This window comes from Pantherophis guttatus, chromosome 1, assembly GCF_059756535.1.
Source record: "Pantherophis guttatus breed Tessera chromosome 1, ASM5975653v1, whole genome shotgun sequence".
Classification (NCBI taxonomy): Eukaryota; Metazoa; Chordata; class Lepidosauria; order Squamata; family Colubridae; genus Pantherophis; species Pantherophis guttatus.
Window position 1 is genome coordinate 20,135,494 of NC_142063.1, and position 18,597 is coordinate 20,154,090.

General features: G+C 43.3%; 1 protein-coding gene across 1 annotated transcript in view; it reads right to left on the reverse strand.

Moving 5' to 3' along the window:
- The window catches only part of YJEFN3 (YjeF N-terminal domain containing 3), a 37,047-nt gene extending 28,120 nt beyond the window's left edge, over positions 1-8,927 (reverse strand). Inside the window, exon 1 of the mRNA XM_034437670.3 lies at positions 8,598-8,927. Within this exon, the coding sequence (XP_034293561.2) occupies positions 8,598-8,926 (329 nt within the window). The 5' untranslated portion in view covers position 8,927. The remainder of the gene's footprint in view (positions 1-8,597) is intronic.
- Positions 8,928-18,597: the final 9,670 nt, after the last annotated feature.

Here is an 18,597-nt window from a genome sequence, read left to right on the forward strand (position 1 = left end):
ATAAATCAATTTTTTTAAAAAAAACTTATCTGGCTGTGAAAAGTGTCACTGGGAGATTTGTACTTTCAGACTTGCAAGATTCCATTAATATATAGCCTTACAATAAAGTAGAATTACCTCAGCTGGTTATGTTTCTTGTCTGGTCTACCTTGGAAGGCTGACACTAATGGCTTCAACATCGGGGGAGGGAAGACATGCAATTGCCAGTTGCTCAACCCAACCTTGCAGCTAGATTTTCAGAGCGTGCTGAGCTGGCTTTTGAGCAAGGTTAATTTGACTCGTTTGCGAATAAGTGGATATGCTGTAGGAAGTGCATTAATATTAAAGAATTGAATGAAAATGATACACGCATGCATGTGTGAGAATGGAGTCACAAAAGGCACACACATCCTCCTCCTTCCCCCCCCTTTCTTTCCACCTACACAGCTGTTCCGTAAAGGCCAACTGAGGTGGAAAGAAAGGGGCAAAGCAGCAGATGAAAACCATCCGTCTCCTTCTTCTCAGCTATTTTCTGCGATGACCAACTAAGCAGAGTAATTGATTGACTGACTAACTGACTGGCAGATTAATTATGTGCCATCAAGTCAGTCCAACTCTTAGCAACCACACAGAAAGATTTTCTCCCTGACGATCTATCTAGGCCAGTGATGGCTAATCTTTTTGCCATCGTTTGCCGGGAGTGGGGGGGGTCATGCGTTCCCATGCCCACATCCATAATTCAATGCGCCCCACCCCCGCGCCCCGCCCACTTTTGGCACGCGATGGCACGATGGGCCCAGTAGGCCTGTTTTTTGCCCTCCCCAGGCTCCAGAGGCTTTCTTGGAGCCTGGGGAGGGCAAAAACAGCCTTCCCAAGCCCCCTGGAGGCCCTCCTGAGGCTGGAAACGGTGGGCCCGGAAGGCCAGAAAATTAGCTGGCCGGTACGTACATGTGCGCTGGAGCTGAGCTAGGGCAATGCTCGCGTGCCCTCAGATATTGCTCCACGTGCCACCTGTGGCACGTGTGCCATAGGTTCGCCATCACGGATCTAGTCCCTTATCGATGCTCCCGCCGCCACTGTAACTGAGTCCGTTCAAATTGCTGCTGGTCATCTTCTTCTTATCTTTCCTTCCACCTTTCACAACATTAAGACATTAGAGCAGAAAAAGAAACTTGTCCCCCCTCCCTCTAAGCATCAGGTCTGTTGCTTCAGGAACAAAAGATGAAATCTTATCTCTTCACTCAGATGGTTCAAATTCTGCACATTGTCCAGATGACAGGCAAGGCACCCCTAAGCAGTAGGGTTTTTTTTTTTTAAAGTGCTACCCAGTGGTGAAATGTAAAATTCGTTACTACCGATTCCGTGGGCCTGGCTTGGTGGTGGTGGGGGTAATGTGACTGGGTGGGCGTGGCCAACTTTATTTTTTTAACTTTTAAAAGCATTTTTTCTACAACCTTAAGAGGTTGTAGAATGCTTTTAAAAACCTCTGATGATCAGGCAACTCAGCTGGGATCGTCAGAGGCTTTTAAAGGCATTTTATTTCCTACAACCTTTTCGGCCAAAGAGGTTGTAGAAAAAATGCTTTTAAAAGTAAAAAAAAAAAGCCTCTGATGATTGCGCGGCTCAGCTGGGCATGAGGGGGGGCAGGAATTTTTGCTACCGGTTCTCTGAACCACCCGCCTCCATCGCTACCGGATCGGGCAATCCGGTCCAAACCGGGAGCATTTCACCCCTGGTGCTACCCTGTTTCCCCCAAAATAAGGCATCCTCTGATAATAAACCCAATCGGGCTTTTGAGCGCATGGCAATAAGGCCAAGCGCTTATTTCAGGGTTCAAAAAAATATAAGACAGGGTCTTATTTTCGGGGAAACATGTAGTCATGGATGTTCCTTCTCTGCTATTTAGCTGAATGAGAGGAGGTAGAGGAGATGCTGGAGGTTGGTTAAAGACTGCAGAGTTTACTGTGGTTCTTACTTCTGTGCCTGAGGCAAAACCAATTATTTATTTATTGCATTTATAACCTGCTCACTCTCGGAAAAACCAGCCTGCAGCAATTTGTTGTTACATTTCCTGGAGATTATATGTTAACCAGGGAATCTGCACACTGCCTGCATTATGGACAAAATGTATCAGAGATATATGCACATTCATCAAGGCTTCCTAGAGGGACAGAAGTTAACTGGGAAGTACAGGTAGTCCTCGACTTACGACCACAACTAAGATGGCACTTCCATTGCTAAGCTTGTTAAGTGAGCTGCACCTGATTTTGCAATCTTTTTTTTGCCACAGTTGTTAGGTAAGTCAGACGGCTGTTAAGCAAATCCAGCGTCCCCACTGATTTTACTCATCGGAAGCTCCCTGGAGAGGTCACAAATGGAGATCAGATGACCCCCAGGAGGCCACAACCGTACTAAATACAGGCTGGTTTTCATGTGGTCAAATTTTGACCATGTTACACAGAGGTGGGTTTCAGCAGGTTCTGGGGAACTGTTAGTGGAAATTTTGAGTAGTTTGGAGAACTGGTAGTAAAAATTCTGACTGGCCCCGCCCCCATCTATTCTCTGCTTCCCAAGTCCCAGCTGATCGGGAGGAAGTGGTGATTTTGCAGTAACCTTCCCCTGGAGTGGGGACAGAATGGAGATTTTACAGTATCCTTCCCCTGCCACACTCGCCAAGCCACGGTCACGGTCACCATGCCATGCCACTCCCACCAAGCCATACCCACAGAACCGGTAGTAAAAAATTTTGAAACCCACCACTGATGTTACTGCAAACATGCTACAACAATCAAGTGAGGACTAGTCTCAAGTCACTTTTTTCAACGCCGTCGTAACTTGGAATGGTTTTTAAATGAATGGTCGTAAGTCAATGACTACCTGTAAACATATTTCTCTTTTTTTATGCACAATATTTATCATTCCCCATAAAGGGCCGGAGGGAATGTACAGAATGTGCAGAGCTGTTGGTTGGACTATGCACACTGCATGTTTGCCATTTAGCCAATATTACGCCTACTCTAATATTTCTAATTAAAAAGCCTTGGGAGCTTACAGAACTTTGCAAGAAATAGTAAGCTGAAATTTGACAGACAGTAAGAGCCTTGGTGGCGCGGCAGACTAAAGTGCTGTTAACTAGCACCAGCTGCCTGCAATTACTGCAAGTTCAAATCTCACCAGGATCAAGATTGACTCAGCCTTCCACCCTTTCGAGGTAGGTAAAATGAAGACCCGGATTGTGGGGGCAATAAGCTGACTTTGTATAAAAAAGAACACTGCTGGGGGGGGGGGCAAAAGCCCTACTAAGCAGGTATATACAAAAGTATGAAGGCTATTGCTTAACACATTGTAAGCCGCCCTGAGTCTCCGGAGAAGGGCGGCATATAAATTCAACTAATAATAATAATAATAATAATAATAATAATAATAATAACAACAACAACAACAACAACAACAACCCCCAAAGGGTTACCCCGCTATTTAGAAATTCTAAATTTGCCGGACTTGAACATTTTGACTCTACAAAAAACCACCTTACTCGGAACAGCTTACATCCTCCGACGATACCTTAACAGTTCCTAGGTCCTTGGTTAGGACTCGAGCTGCTGAGCTATTAACCAGCCTCAAAGGCTGTGAATCTCACTAAAGATTAACCAATAAATAATAATAATAATAATAATAATAATAATAATAATAATAATAATATGTAATAATAACTGAGCAGCGAGCTGAAAATTGGAAACACAAAGCTCTGCATGGCCAATACTTGAAAAGTATTGAAGGCAAAGCTGACCAGAAACTAACTTGGAACTGGTTAAGATCAGGAGTACTGAAAAAAGAAACAGAAAGCTTTATTTTGGCAGCTCAAGAACAAGCCCTAGCCACAAACTGTATGAAGGCAAAAATTCAACATGTTACCACCAACAGCAAATGCCGCCTCTGCAATGAAAAAGAAGAGACAGTTGACCACCTGATCAGTGGGTGCAGCAAAATTTCACAAACTGACTACCTACAACGCCATGACCGTGTTGCTAAAATCATTCACTGGAAATTGTTCCAGAAGTTTGGATTTGAGTACAGCAAAAACCACTGGGAACATCAGGTTGAGAAAGTTTTAGAGAATGAGAAACTCAAGATCTTGTGGGACTTTAGGATTCAGACTGACAGGCACTTGGTCCACAACACACCTGACATAACAATAGTTGAAAAGAAAAAAGTATGGTTCATTGACATTGCAATACCTGGTGATGCACGGATTGAAGATAAGCAGCAAGAAAAAATCACAAAGTACCGGGATTTGCAAATTGAAGTTGAGCGACTGTGGAAAAAGAAATCGTGTGTTGTCCCGATTGTAATTGGAGCCCTTGGAGCAATACCCAAAGGGCTACCCCGCTATTTAGAAATTCTAAATTTGCCGGACTTGAACATTTTGACTCTACAAAAAAACCACCTTACTCGGAACAGCTTACATCCTCCGACGATACCTTAACAGTTCCTAGGTCCTTGGTTAGGACTCGAGCTGCTGAGCTATTAACCAGCCTCAAAGGCTGTGAATCTCACTAAAGATTAACCAATTAATAATAATAATAATAATAATAATAATAATAATAATAATAATAATAATAATAATAATATGTACCTGTATATGCACCTCACACAGCGTCTGCCAGGACCCCCTGTATAAATGGGGCACAGTATCCTCTTAGTGTGACTGTGGGGTCCCACGCCAACTGTAGATCGGAGTCTCCAACCCCCGTGCATGGACCGGCATTGGTCCATGGCCCACTAGGAACCAGGCTGCACAAGCAAGCAAAGCCCCATTCATGCAGGCGTGGGATCCAGGCAGCACAAAAAACCCCCACACACCCCAGTCCACAGAAAAACCACCTTCCACAGAACCCGTCCCTGGGACCCAAATGGTTGGGGGGGGGCACTGCTGTAGATCACATTATGACTGGCTGTAAGCTGAGGGCATATACTGGTCTAGTATCTGATTTTTTTTTCATATAAACAATGCTGCGCTTCAATGGTTAGATGGCCTAGACCAGGGATGGCTAACCTTTTTGCCGTCGTGTGCCAAAAGCGGGGGGAGCACAGAGGGATCACGCATGCGTGTGCCCACACCCATAATACAATGCATGCATGACACACACCCCACTCCCTCCGCTTTTGGCATGTGATGGCCCGGTGGGCCCGGTAGGCCCGTTTTTCACTCTCCTGAGGCGCCAAAGGTGGGGAGAGCAAAAACAGCCTTCCCCACCCCCTTGGAGGCCCTTCTGAGGTCGGAAACAGCCCATTTCCCAACTTCCGGTGGGACCGGAAGGCCCAAAAGTCAGCTGGCCGGCACGCACATACACGCTGGAGCTGAGCTAGGGCAATGCTCACGTTCCCACAGATATGGCTCCACGTGCCACCTGTGGCACGCGTGCCATAGGTTTGCCATCACGGGCCTAGACATTGGTATTTTAACAGAGATACTTTTAACATTCATATTTAATTGTGTTTTATTTATCTAGGAGAAATCTAGTTAGTCCATGTATGATATGAAAGTCTGTAGAGATTCTCAGTCATCCAGATCATTGTTGTCCCAAAGGTCCTTTTTTAGGAGGCAACTGGGCTTTCTTGTTTTTTCTTTGAATCCTTTTCGAATCCTTCCATTCCCCACCATCCAGTCAGAGCTGAAGAAGCTTCTTGGATGAGAAACGAAAGATCTTCAAAGAAAAAACAAGAAAGTCCAGCAGCCTCCTGAAAAAAAGCACTTTGGGGATAACCATGACCTGAATGACTGAGAATCTCTACAGACTTTTAACCATTCAGTTCAGTGGTGGGTTTCAAAAATTTTTACTACCGGTTCTGTGGGTGTGGCTTGGTGGGTGTGGTATGGCTTGGTGGACATGGCAGGGGAAGGATACTGTAAAATCTCCATTCCTACCCCACTCCAGGGGATGGATACTGCAAAATCTCCATTGCCACCCCACTCCAGGGGAAGGATACTGTAAAATCCCCATTTCCTCCCGATCAGCTGGGACTCGGGAGGCAGAGAATAGATGGGGGCGGGGCCAGTCAGAATTTTGACTACCGGTTCTCCGAACTACTCAAAATTTCTGCTACCGGTTCTCCAGTCCCACCTCTAATTCAGTTAGTAATGATTCAAAGTTACAACAGCAAGGAAAAAGTGACTTATGACTGCTCCTCGTACTTATGACAGTTGCAACATCCCCAAGGTCAGGTGACCAAAATTCAGGTGCTTGGCAATTGGCATGTACTTACAATGGTTGCAATGTCTCGGGGCTGGGGGGGGGTCACATGATCACCATTTATGACTTTTCCAGCCAGCTTCTGACAAGCAAGGTCAATGGGAAAACCTGGATTTGCTTAACTACCACCAGATTCACTTAACAACACTGACAAAAAAAGATGGTAAAATCAGCTGCGACTCACTTAACAACTGCTTTGCTTATCAACAGAAATTCTGGTCCCAATTGTGATCATGAATGAAAGCCTACTTGCATTAATGTTCATTTTTACACCGTTTTCCCTTATCTGACTTTCATTCCCATAATCCCCGGCCTATGCAATTGGAAAAGAATTGTTGGCACTTTGCTGGAAAGCACTTCCAGAGACTTTTCCCCCTCTTTTTCTTTCTGAAAGAGACTCCCCAAAAAACAAGCTTCCCAGCTTGATGGATCCTTTGGATCTGTTGCTACAGTAACGGGGAAACAGGAGGATTTTGTTCAAGAGAACTAATCTGATTCAAACAATACAGCAGCGCACAAGCAGATCCTGGTGACTTCTGTTTGCCCTAAAGCCACTGGTTCTCTCTACCTCTGGATATTTAATCCCCGTGCTGCTCATCATAATGGCAACACTTCATTTTTATTTTTAAAAAAGAAAACTTCCACCACATTGTCTCCTTTCCTGAGCCCTAGAAGCTATTTTGTAGGATTGTGAGTATATATCGAGTGGGTTTCTTACCCCCCCACCCCCATTTTGGAGCAAAAGCAGGGAATCCTATCTTATAAATTCTCCTAAAAAGGAATCTTCCTCACGCTTTGTTGTCAAGACGATTCAGTGGCAGAGAATTCTTTAGAGTCGGCTGTGCCCTCTTGCAAACGGCAGTCCTGCAAAGAACCTAGAGATTTCTAAATGCATGAAAGTGCATTGGCCCTATTCTATATAAATGCATGTGCTTTGGGGCATCCATCCTTTTTTCTCCTCCCTTGGAAGATCTTTTCTTTTCAGTTTTTTTCCCCTCGTTACAGGTTTTTTTTTTCCTTCCTGGTTTGAAACCTCTTATTCTGGGAAATCCGTGGAAGACTAAAATTCTAGCCAGCAGTCAAATTAAAACCGACGTTATAAGCTTGGATTCAGAAGGACGCCAGCCTTTGCCAGCAATCAAACCGTTAACCGTGGGAAGGAAAATGCCCTCCCTTCCTTGCACACCTCACCACCCACATTTCACTCATGAACGCGGCTCCCTGATGGTCACTATGGTGATCGGTGGCAAAGGGGTACACCAAGCTATTCACACAACTCCACTGTCAAATTGCAAAGAGGGTGGAACAATTTTGGTTGCCATTCCTGCTCCAGGAAATGGGGAAAGGAAGGGGTGTTAAAACCCCCACCTCCTCTTCTCACTGCTGGGGGGGGGGGTTAGAGTTTTTTGAGAATGTGCTTGTGGACCGAGGCAGAGAAAGAAAACTTGCAAACAGCGACCGCTGCATCCTTCTGCTCTGCGCCGTGCGGCGCTCATGAAGGTGCAGCCAAAATGTGTATCAGGTGTGCAAAAGAGACTTAACTGGTTTATTTTTAGTCCCCATCCTTCCTTTCTACTCTGTCAGGTGGGGATGGTCCCCAAACTCAACAACAAACTTAGGGGGTAAGCAGGGATCTCCCCGGTCCTACTCGAAAATGTTATACGCTGTACAATAATGACACTTGCAGCATGCAACTGCATGTGGGGAGGGGGGAAGTTGGGCGGTGGGTTGGTGGGGGAAAAGAAGGGTGGGTCAGCACTAGTACTAGCATGTTTTTCTGATTTGCTCATTTGTATTGGAGGAGCTAGCAACAATTTCGCTCTTCGTTCATCTCAGCCACTGCATTATTTTTTTTATTATTATTATTTATTGAATTTATATCCCGCCCTTCTCCCCGAAGGGACTCAGGGCGGTGAACAGCCGAAAATTAAAATAACATACAATATAAAAGTTAAGATAACTAAAAATAAATTAAATTAATCGGCCTCCCAATTTAAAACCCCAAGCTATATTATCCATCCTTGCTCAGCAACCCCCCCAAAATAACATTCTTTCCCCCCTATGCAAATAGGGTGCAACGTTCACAGGCTGGGTTTCCCTCTTTGGCCCAACTCTTGTTTCCATCAGTTGGCAACTCAATAACCCAGTTGGTGTCTGAACGCTCCTTCCTAGCTAGGATTCTCCCACACTGGCTTTGCCTGGGACAATTAGCATCCAAACTAAGGCTGTTCCTTTCAACTCAGAAAAAAAAAACGGGCACAGGGGTGACTCACCTCTGCCCCCCATCCCAGCAGGCACAGGAGTCCTGCCAGGAGGGGAAGACATGGCAATGGTTCACCCCCTTTTCAGTGCCCAGCCACTTACCTAAGATAATGAAGGGGTTGGATCGCCTTCTTGCTGTGCGTCGAATTGCAAGTGGGTTTCTCCATGGCAAGGAAGGGAGGGAAGAGAGGCTGGTTTACCAAGTTTACACCTGGGGGACCCTGCTTTCCCACCCCCCACCCCCAAAAAGACCCTCCACACAGCTTCCTCCTGTCTCTCCTCTTGGGCTGACAGAAGATGGGAGAGAAGTAATGAGAAGAGATTAAATGAAATGGGCAGCGGTAACAATTTTTCCCCAGCTGGCAGTTTCGCCAATGTGGGCACCCCAGGAGCACGATGAAGCTTGATTGGTTGGCTCTTCCAAAGAACATAAATCACAGAGGGGAGGGGGGGGAGAGAGAAAGATTTGCAGTCACCCAATGGAAAAGCAGAGCTGGGGGGGGGAAGGAGCGGTTAACTCTTTCTGTTCTCAAAGGAGAGGGGATTAGGGTGGTTTATCTTCTACACCAGTGTTTCTCAACCTTGGAAGCTTGAAGATGGGTGGACGTCAACTCCCAGAAACCCCCAGCCAGCGCTGCTGGCTGGGGGATTCTGGGAGTTGACGTCCACCCATCTTCAAGCTACCAAGGTTGAGAAATACTGTTCTATATCCTCTGCTCTCTGACTCAGGCTGGCAAGGAAGATTTGGAAGAGAAGGTGGAATAGCAGATGCCCAGAAGACCTCTAGTTTATGGGGTGGTCTTTTTTTTTTTTTTTAATTTGATTTATATGCCGCCCTTCTCCGGAGACTCAGGGCGGCTTACAATGCGTTAAGCAATAGCCTTCATTCTTTTGTATATTTTATACAAAGTCAGCTTATTGCCCCCACAAACTGGGTCCTCATTTCACCTACCTTAGAAAGGATGGAAGGCTGAGTCAACCTTGAGCCTTGGAGAGATTCGAACCAGCAGAAATTGCAGGCAGCTGTGTTAATAACAGGGTGCACTAAACCACTGTACTATCAAGGCTCTTAGAAAGTTGTCTATCAAAGTCTTGGAAAGTTGTCCAGGTTTTTCAAACCATAACTTTTTTTTTTAATGAAAATAAGATACCAAGCGCCACTTAGACCATTATATTGAATCCTACGTTGGCCTAGGGCAGTGGTTCTTAACCTGTGGGTCGGGACCCCTTTGAGGGTCGAACGACCCTTTCACAGGGGTCGCCTAAGACCATCAGAAAACACATATATTTTCAATGGTTTTAGGAATAATTTTATTGTTGGGGGTCACCACAACATGAGGAACTGTATTAAAGGGTCGCAGCATTAGGAAGGTTGAGAGTCACTGGCCTAGGGTTTCTTGGTAACCCAAATGGCATTTTTGAGACATAAAGAATCGATAGGATTTTTTTTAAATTAGGGGCAACCTGATCGGCTGCAGCAAGAACCTAGGAAATGATTTGAATATCACCATAAGGTGTGGCTAGTGTGCTAATGGAAAAACTGACACCCCCCACCAAATGGAAATTTTTGATAACGTATTTTTTTACTTCACCTGGTTTAAACTTATTTACAGTAAACAAAGACATAATGTTTGGGTGTTCCACATTCGACATAGTCAGTCTAATTTTATTTTTTATTTTTTATTTTTGAATTTGTATACCGCCCTTCTCCCTGAGGACTCAGGGCGGTGAACAGCCAAATAAAAACATCAAATACAAATATTAAAACACAGTTAAAATATATATATAGATTTGGCCCCATTAATTAAAACGATAAACAAACAAAACAATTAAAAAAAAAACCCTTAAAAAGAAATTAAGCCAGCCCGGCTTGTTGAAAAAAGAAAGTTTTAAGGGCACGGCGGAAGGCACTGAGGTCATGGATTCTCCTTATCTCAGGGGGCAACTGATTCCAGAGGGTGGGAGCCCCCACAGAGAAGGCCCTCCCCCTGGGGGTCACCAGCCTGCACTGTTTGGCTGATGGCACCCCGAGGAGGCCCTCTCTGTGGGAGCGCACGGGTCGATGGGAGATCGTCGGTGGCAGCAGGCGGTCTCGAAGATAGCTAGGCCCTATGCCATGGAGCGCTTTAAAGGTGATAACCAACACCTTGAAGCACACCCAGAAGACCATTAATTAAATAACCCTGAATGTATTGTGCTTCTGTTCCTATGCCACTGTATTGTTAATAAATTAGAATAAGTAAATAGACGCTCGTTTATAACATCAACCTTTGTCATCACAAGTATTGTTCTTGTTTCTGCTGCGGAGTTTTTAACCAACTCGTTGCTTAGTCAGAAGATTCAAGGAAAAGAATGATGTAACATTGCAACAGGGAGTAAAACAGGGAAGCCAAGCAAAGAGAAAGATTCGGGTCAACCACCCACAGTCACCAACTGCAAAAATCATCAAACAGAGATCGTGTTACAGACAATCCTCAACTCATGACCATTACTGAGCCCAGAATTACAGATGTAAGCCTTTGCAGTTGTTAAGATGAGGCATCATGTTACTGGATCCACTTTTTTGACTTTCTTTTGCGGTGGTCGTTAAATGCAATCGGCCATAAAGAGGAGTCTGCTGTAAAATGCCCCAAATGCAATGACCATGGGTGGTGATGAGGATGGGTGGGTGGGAATGTGGCAGTCTTTATATATCTGTATAAGTGTTCCTCAGTCTGTATAAATCTGGAGGAAAATTAACTGTTATGGAAAATTAATGTTATGGAACATGGTCCACAATTCACCTGGCCTAACTATGTGACACCGAAGCAAATTTTTATATTTTAATCTAACTTGGTTCACTTGTAAATTATCTGCTGGTACAATTGGTAAACTTTTTTCTCCATTCCCACCATCTACAGGTATCCCTTATGTGTTCTTTCCACTTAAAGTGCTTATCATCTTTCCTTTCCTTTCCTTTCCTTTCCTTTCCTTTCCTTTCCTTTCCTTTCCTTTCCTTTCCTTTCCTTTCCTTTCCTTCCCTTCCCTTCCCTTCCCTTTCCCTTTCCCTTTCCCTTTCCCTTCCTTTCCTTTCCTTTCCTTTCCTTTCCTTTCCTTTCCTTTCCTTCCCTTCCCTTCCCTTCCCTTCCCTTCCCTTCCCTTCCCTTCCTTTCCCTTCCTTTCCTTTCCTTTCCTTTCCTTCCCTTCCCTTCCCTTCCCTTCCCTTCCCTTTCCTTTCCTTTCCTTTCCTTCCCTTCCTTTCCCTTCCCTTCCCTTCCCTTTCCCTTCCCTTCCTTTCCTTCCCTTCCCTTCCCTTTCCCTTCCCTTCCTTTCCTTTCCTTTCTTCCTTTCCTTCCCTTCCCTTCCCTTCCCTTCCCTTCCCTTTCCCTTCCTTTCCTTCCTTCCTTCCTTTCTTGAACAAAAATGTATTTTTAAGGGCCAACTTGCCTCAAAAAACAATCTGCAAGATTAAAAAAAGGATGAATGGCATCAGAGGTCCATGCCAATCAGAGCTGAGCAGAACATGTTCTTGCTTCAAAATAGAGAATAACAAGAGTTGGGAGGGACCTTGGAGGTCTTCTAGTCCAATCCCCTGCTTAGGCAGGAAACCCTGCACCACTTCAGACAAATGGTTATCCAACCACTTCTTAAAAACTTCCAGTGTTGGAGCATTCACAACTTCTGGAGGCGAGTTCATCCCACTGATTAATTGTTCTAACTGTCAGGAAATTTCTCCTTAGTTCTAAGTTGCTTCTCTCCTTGATTAGTTTCCACCCATTGCTTCTTGTCCTACCCTCAGGTGCTTTGGAGAATAGTTTGACTCCCTCTTCTTTGTGGCAGCCCCTGAGATATTGGAACACTGCTATCAAAATACATGGCTTACCTTTTTCCCATGCTCAAAACATGGGAAATCTTCATAAATTAGGGCTCTTGTTCAGCAATATACATTTGCATTTATTCCAAACTGAGAAATCTGGTTTTTCGCTTCTCTAAAATTCAATGAATGAGGGGCATTGTTAGGCAGTTCCTACAACAGGTTGCCGGCTAGGACTTTAAAAAGGAGAGGGACTTCCTAAAAATAGAAAGGTGAGGGTAATCATCAACAGCATTGCAGGATTTTATTCAGAAAAATCTCAACTCTGTCCGCACGAGCAACGCTTGCAAACCTGTTCTTTCCAGCTGAGTCCCAGCTCAGAGGAGAGACACAGACAATGAGTCGCTACCCGCGGAGAAAGAATTGTGAATGGAGAGTGACTCCTGGTGGAAGGAAACAAGATCATTTGCGCACGAGAAAAGCTTTAGAAATAATTTCTTTGAAGAGATGTGCGCACTTCAGCTTCCCCAGTCACCCACCCCACTCTTGCTATCTGTTGCATGTAGGCAGTTTGCAAAAGGTCTCAGAATATACATAGATGCAGAGAGGGGAAAAATCTCCCCACAAAACCTTTCATGTTCTTTATCCGAGCCTTTCTCTGCATAAAAGCTATTTTAGTAATCTGCAAGTAAGTAAGTAAGAAAGCAAGCAAGTAAGTAAGTAAGCAGGTAAGAAAGGCTGAGCGCCAAAGAATTGAGGCCTTTGAACTCTGGTGCTGGAGAAGACTCCTGCGAGTCCCTTGGACTGCAAGGCAATCAAACCGGTTAGTCCTAGAGGAGATCAACCCTGATTGCTCTTTAGAAGGCCAGATCCTGAAGATGAAACTCAAAATACTTTGGCCACCTAATGAGAAGGAAGGACTCACTGGAGAAGAGCCTAATGCTGGGAAAGATGGAGGGCAAAAGAAGAAGGGGATGACAGAGAATAAGGTGGCTGGATGGAGTCACTGAAGCAGTAGGCGTGAGCTTAAATGGACTCCAGGGAATGGTAGAGGACAGGAAGGCCTGGAGGAACATTGTCCATGGGGTCGCAATGGGTCGGACATGACTTCGCAAGTAATCTGCTTTTACTGTTGCAAAGCTTTTGCAATCTGTGCCTATTTTGGCCACCTCTCCCTGTGTCTGCAGGAAACAATGATGGTCTCTGTGCAAATCAGCCACCTGTGTTGTCTGGAGCCAGACAGGAGGACCAAGATAAGCTCCCTTATCAAGGTCACAAACAACACACAAAGAACATATGTTAGAACAGTGGTTCTCAACCTTCCTAATGCCGCGACCCTTTAATACAGTTCCTCATGTTGTGGTGACCCCCAACCAGGGGTGGGTTCTAAATTTTTTTTACTACCGGTTCTGTGGGTGTGGCTTATTTTGTGGGCGTGGCTTGGAGGTCATGTGACTGGGTGGGCATGGCTAGCTGGTCATGTGACCAGGTGGCCATGGCTATGTGTATAGGGATTACTCAGAGGGCTGAAAAAAGTCATTTCTGACAGGTCCTCGCACTTTTGCCTGGTCCTCACACTTATGACCATCCTCACATTTATGCCTGTGCAGCATTCTTAACAACCATGTCACTCATTTCACAACTGCTTCTCTTCAACATGGTATAAGATAGGGCAAAAAACATAAAATGTGAGGACAGTCGTAAATTCGAGGACTGGTCAAAAGTGCGAGGACCAGTCAAAAATAACTTTTTCAGCCCTCTGAGTAGTCCCTGTGCACAAAAGGACTACCCAGAGGACTGAAAAATGTGATTTCTGACAGGTCCTCGCACTTTTGACCGGTCTTCGCAGTTATAACTGGTCATCATTTATGCCCATTGTACCATTCTTAACAACCGTGTCACTCATTTCACAACTGCTTCTCTTCACCATGGTGACAAGATAGGGCACAAACATAAATTGTGAGGACAGTCGTAAGTTCGAGGACTGGTCAAAAGTGCGGGGACCAGTCAAAAATAACTTTTTCAGCCCTCTGAGTAGTCCATATGCATAAAAGGATACAGCAATAGAGAGGGATGAAGGAAGGGAAGGGAAATTAGAGTAGGAGGGAGGGTAAGAGAGGGAGGAAGAGAGGAGGAGAAGGAGAAAGGAAGAGGAAGTAGGGAGGAGAAGAAGAGGGGGAGGAAGAGAAAGTAAGAAGGAAAGAAAAGAGAGAGGTGGTAGGTTTGAGGAGAAAGATTGCTGTACAATAAAAAAGATGAAAGGGAAGAAAGCCAACCCCAAACAAATATAAAGATATTAAGATAAAGAATGAATTGTTAAACTTTAAAGAATAAAAGAGAACAAATAGGAATAAATAGCAATAATTAGAAACACACATACAAACATACAACGTATTTTCTTTGAACAGAGTATTTGGCCGGTCCACAAATTTAAACAGTTGTAGGAGGTTAGCACCTACCCCTTTCCTAGAAGAATGAAATATTTTGGGAAATATTAAAAAGGCAGAATATTATATTTCCCTGGATGAGAAATGGAGAAGCATATTTTACAGACAAAGCAGCTCCCACCTTCCTGCCCCCTACCCTTTGTTAATGTGCCAGAGGCAGAAAGTCAATCCTTTGTCAAAGGACATTTGCAACACAATAGCAACAGAAACTAACACAATGGGCCCCATCAAGCCATGTGATCCTGTCCACCATTAAAACATCTTTCCAAACAGTCTCCATGTTTCCAGTGTCTTTTTCCCCACTTGGAGCAGAACCCAAAAGGATATTTCTTCCAACACAGTATTTAGTCATTTCAATTAAATTTACAATTTCTATATTTCCTTTTCATCCTCATCTCTAATCTTAATCAAATTCAATTTTTCCCTTCTATTCTATATTATACCCTTTCGCATTGTCATCTATTTTCATATCCATCCTCACATTGGTTAATTATGTAATACAGTTGTTTAATACAAATTCAACATTTTAATATAAATCAATTAGTTATATAACTATCTTTTTTTGTATATTAATCAATATGAACATGAATATTCCAATTATTTCCATGCAATCCAATTTCTTACAAATCAATTAATTATATTTACCAATAATAATAAACCAAATAATTTCCCCCATATATTCTTCCAAACCACAACTTAACCGTTTCTGCTTTCAACACAATATACAATATTCAATATACAATTAATAGTATCTCAATTATTACAATTCCCTAATTAAATAGAGCTTTTTTTCTTTTGTGTTTTAAAATCTTGAACCTCCTCTTGCCCTAAATTTCCCATTGTTTTCAGTTTTGTACCTACCTTTTTTGGTGAGGAAAAAGAAAAAGAAAAAGAAATATCTCTGCCTCATTTTGTCACGTTGCAGCTAAGACCCTGCTTTCGCTTTCTCTTTTCAGCATAGCTAGGGGGAAAAAAACTTGCTCCAGGAATTTACCTCTTTGCAGCTAGTTCTTTGAAGCCCCGCGGCAAGAATTTAAAGGTTTTTTTCCCTCTACCCATCAGCTGGGACTCCGGAGGCAGCAATAGATTGGGAGTGGGCGCGGTAAGCGAACGGCGACCGGGTGATCCAACAGAGGCAGAGGGTGAGGGTGAGTGAACTTCCTGGAGCCCAGAAAGAGTATCCTGATTGGTTGTCAGACTCCCAGGGGGTTGGGGTCTCAGCTAGCCTTGCTGGCTTATGTAATCTTCCCAGGTGCCATGTGGTGAGTTTCTGTTGCTAGATGGGTCCTATTGTGTTGCAGATGATGGTCCATTGACAAAGATTGAGTTTCTGCCTCTGGCCCATTGACAAAGGATGGGGGCAGGAAGATGGGAGTTGCTTCGTCTTTAAAACATGCTTCTCCATTTCTTATCCAGGGAAACATAATATTCTGCCTTTTTAATATTTCCCAAAATATTTCATTCCTCTAGGAAAGGGGTGGGTGCTAACTTCCTACACTCTAAATAGACAATTATTATCTCGACTTAACTGTCTAAAATACATACTTGTCGGAGCCTGTTCTGATCTTTAATGCATTAAATAATACACCTTGCTGCAATTATGATTTCTCTTTGGTTTTTTTATTATTATTTTCTCCTCAGATTAAATTCCTTGATGCTGATGTACACGAGCAAGAATTATCCACGGTCACCATATGTGTATAGGATACACCAACAGGTATAGGATTAGCCCATATTTATCTTAGACTTTTTCTTATCTTCAGATATTGTGCTTAACCCATCATGTACCTTGTTTGATTTCCAAACAAGATTGTATTGTATTTAGGTAGTTAGCATCAACTCTTTTCCTAAGAAAATAAGATATTTTAGGAAATATTAAAAGGGCAGAATATTTTCCCTAAAAGGGAGGCAGAAACTCAGCCCCCCCACCCACCTTTGTCAATGGGCCATTAAGGCCTGGGCCAGTCTATTCTACATAACAAAGATTTACCTCCTTCAGGCAGAGCCATAATAGAAATCCCAAAGCCCTTTCATTACATCATCACCCAGCAAGGCTCAACCAAGCTTGGGACTCAAAAAACACAGCCTACAAAGTTATCCCTGCATGGCCCCATGGGAGTTTGACAACCAATCAGAATGCAAGCTCAAATTCAAAAGCCCAGAGAGGGCATAAAATCCAGGCACTCTCAGCATCTCTTCCTTTTTCTGCCCAGGATCTCAAACCATGTGATCCTGGCCACCATTAAAAACCTTCTTTCCAATCAGCCACCATGTTTCCAGTGTCTTTCTCCCCACTTGGATCTGAACCAAGATGGACATTTCTTCCAACACTACTGTACATCTTAGTATTATGTGTGAATCAGATCCATTATGATTTGCCAAATATACCCTGGCTAATAGAAATAATAGTTTTGCCTAACACATGAACCTAACCATTCCTTCAGTCTGTGAGAGTTGACACTTCAGAAAAGGTGTAGAAAGTATTCCCAGATCCTCAATTCAGGAATGGCTTTTCAAGATCTCTAATCTAGGAATGGCAAGAAAATTCTGCCCCACCACACAGTGGGTCCAAACAAACTCTTGAGTGCTTTTGAATATCAAGTCTAAGTTGACTCCTAGCAATCACATACAGTCATTGTCAAGTTTTCTTGTTGTAAAGTAAATGATGACATATGTCATGTGTTGTTGTGTATCTGAGGTTGTATCTACCTACTTTTAAGAACTGCTAAAGACCTGGTAATTTTTACTGTGTCCTAATACATAAAACCATAGAACCAGGGTGGATAAAAATCAATGATTTTTTTTAAAAAATCAAAAAAATCAGATTTTTTTTATTTAAATCAGATTTTTTTGATTTAAATCGGATTTTTTTTATTTTTATCAAATTTATTTTAATAAAAAACTTTTGGGGTAAAAATCTATCGTAAGATACATAAATCTTAATTTAAGATACATAAATAATTTAGTTTATTTAAGATACATAAATAATTTAGTTTATTCAGCATGAAATGGAGCTTAGTTATGTAGCATGAGGCTGTATATTCTGCAACACTGGGACTATCGGTGAGTCAACAGTGGGTCAAAGGAGTAGCAGAGATGACAGTTGCTCTTTAAAAATTATGATTTAAATCGAGTTGATTTAAATCAAGCCTTTTTACTAGTGATTTAAATCATGATTTAAATTGTGATTTAAATCAACTCGATTTAAATCAAATCCACTCTGCATAGAATTTAAAAGAGGGTTTACTTTCTTTTTCATATGATTGTAGATAGGATAATTTATTCCCAATCTGTCCTTCAGGTCTCCCAGTAATGCATCTTTGTTGTTGTTGTTGTTAGTTGCAAAGTCATGTCCGACCCATTGTGACCCCATGGACAATGTTCCTCCAGGCCTTCCTGTCCTCTACCATTCTCTGGAGTCCATTTAAGCTCACACCTACTGCTTCAGTGACTCCATCCAGCCACCTCATTCTCTGCTGTCCCATTCTTCTTTTGCCCTCAATCGTTCCCAGCATTAGGTTCTTCTCCCATGAGTCCTTCCTTCTCATTAGGTGGCCAAAGTATTTGAGTTTCATCTTCAGGATCTGGCCTTCTAAAGAGCAGTCAGAGTTGATCTCCTCTAGGTCTGACGGGTTTGATTGCCTTGCAGCCCAAGGGACTCGCAGGAGTCTTCTCCAGCACCAGAGTTCAAAGGCCTCAATTCTTTGGCACTCAGCCTTTCTTATGGTCCAACTTTCAGTAATGCATCGACTGCTCCTATAATCAATTTCCATTCCTGCTTGCTGCTGGTTAGCCTCATTCTTTCCTTCCTTTTCCCCAATAGAATAGACTTCTCCAGAGACCTAAGTCTTTGCATAATGTG